The sequence below is a fragment of the Echinops telfairi genome, unplaced genomic scaffold (genome assembly GCF_000313985.2).
Source record: "Echinops telfairi isolate 266 unplaced genomic scaffold, ASM31398v2 ScPeMD7_655;HRSCAF=1070, whole genome shotgun sequence".
Taxonomy (NCBI): domain Eukaryota; kingdom Metazoa; phylum Chordata; class Mammalia; order Afrosoricida; family Tenrecidae; genus Echinops; species Echinops telfairi.
The window spans coordinates 21,610,961-21,612,504 of NW_022104553.1; the positions used below are offsets into that span (position 1 = coordinate 21,610,961).

Genomic DNA, 1,544 nt, shown 5'->3' on the forward strand with positions numbered 1-1,544 from the left:
TCTGTGTTTGTGTGTGCATGTGTGTGTTTGTGTAGCTTGAGTTAAACTCTAATTGCCCCTGTGGGTTTCCAAGTCTGTAACTCTTTATGGGATTGGAAAGCCTCATCTTCTTCTCCCAGAGGGGCTGGTGGATTCAAACTCCTGCCCTTGCGGTTAACAGCCCCACACATCACTCAGGACCTCTCCAGGGTTCCTGGGCTCCACACAGGGGCCGGAATATGGCAGAGCTGCTAAAGATAGCAAGGGACATCTAAATGCTGTTAGCTGCCACCGCGTTCATCTCAAATCAGTGACCTCACAGAATTACCTGCTAGGGTTGTCTAGGCTGGTGGTGGTGCAGTGATTAAGTGCTCAGCTGCAAACCAGAAGGCTGGTGGTTCAAACCCACCAGCCTCTCCTTAGGAGATGCACCTGGCAATGGATGTCTGTGAAGATTTTGTCTCAGGAGCCTGCAGGGGCGGTTCTGCCCTGTCCTACAAGGTTTCTAGGAGTCAGCATGGACTCGAGGGCACCGGGCAGTCTCTATGGGAACAGACCGTGGGTCTTTCTGCCACAGAGCCGCTGAGTGGGTGAAATGGCCAGCAGACTCACTGGGTGGAGTGGATCCATCCACCCAGAGGGAAGGAGCAGGAAGCTGGGTGGGGAGGGCGGGAGGAAGGGGTGGTGGTGGAGGGGGTACTCGAGGTATAGGGAGACTGAGCAGCTGTTAAAGGCGATGAACATAATGAATGTCCCCAAACCGTACAGGTGAAGATTGTTCTTGTCCCTTATGCATCGGCCACCACGGAGGAGGTTAGGCACCGAACAAAACGTGCAGCTCAATCCCATTCGAGCTTTAAGACTACACATTGCACTGTCTGTCTGGCTGCCTGGGGAGCCCTGGTGGCCTAGCTGGTTACAGGTTGGGCTGCTGATCGAAAGGTCGGCAGTTCGAGACCACCAGCTGCTCAGAGGGAGAAAGACGAGGCTTTCCACTCCCGTCAAGGGTCGGCAGTTCGAGACCACCAGCTGCTCAGAGGGAGAAAGACGAGGCTTTCCACTCCCGTCAAGGGTTGCAGTGCCGGAAAAGCACAGAGCAGTTCTACCCTGCCCTATGGGGTCACTTTAAGTTGGAGTTGACTCTCTGGCAGTGAATTTTTTTTTAATTTAAAATATCATTTTATTGGGGGCTCTCGCAGCTGTATCAAGCATATTTGTACCTAGGTTACCAGCATCGTTCTCTAGGCATTTAATTTCTAGGGAGTCCTTGGTATCAGCTCCTCTCCCCCCACCCCCCGAATTTGTTTTTGTTTGTTTTTGGGGGGGCTGTTTGCGGTTGTCTTATAGGGAGTGGTCAGCGCTCAGCATGTTGGGCTGGAGGGTGGGGAGTGGGCTGTCTCGGGCCGGTGGGGGCTGGGGGCCCGGGCGGGGCGCACTCACGTAGTTGGAGGCCCACCAGGACTTGAGCTGCAGGTAGCCCTGCAGCACCCTCGCCTGCAGCCCCAGGAAGTCCTGCGCCCTGCGGGCTGCGCGGCTGAAGTCCTCGGTGGAGAGGAGGGGCCGCA

General features: G+C 55.4%; 1 protein-coding gene across 1 annotated transcript in view; it reads right to left on the bottom strand.

The window, feature by feature from the left end:
• Positions 1-1,544, bottom strand: part of CPT1C (carnitine palmitoyltransferase 1C) — a 23,631-nt gene that overhangs the window by 11,172 nt on the left and 10,915 nt on the right. The window contains exons 3-4 of the mRNA XM_045292629.1: positions 1,339-1,521; positions 592-634 (exon numbers count right to left, since the gene is read on the bottom strand). Of these exons, the coding sequence (XP_045148564.1) occupies positions 592-634; positions 1,339-1,521 (226 nt within the window). The remainder of the gene's footprint in view (positions 1-591; positions 635-1,338; positions 1,522-1,544) is intronic.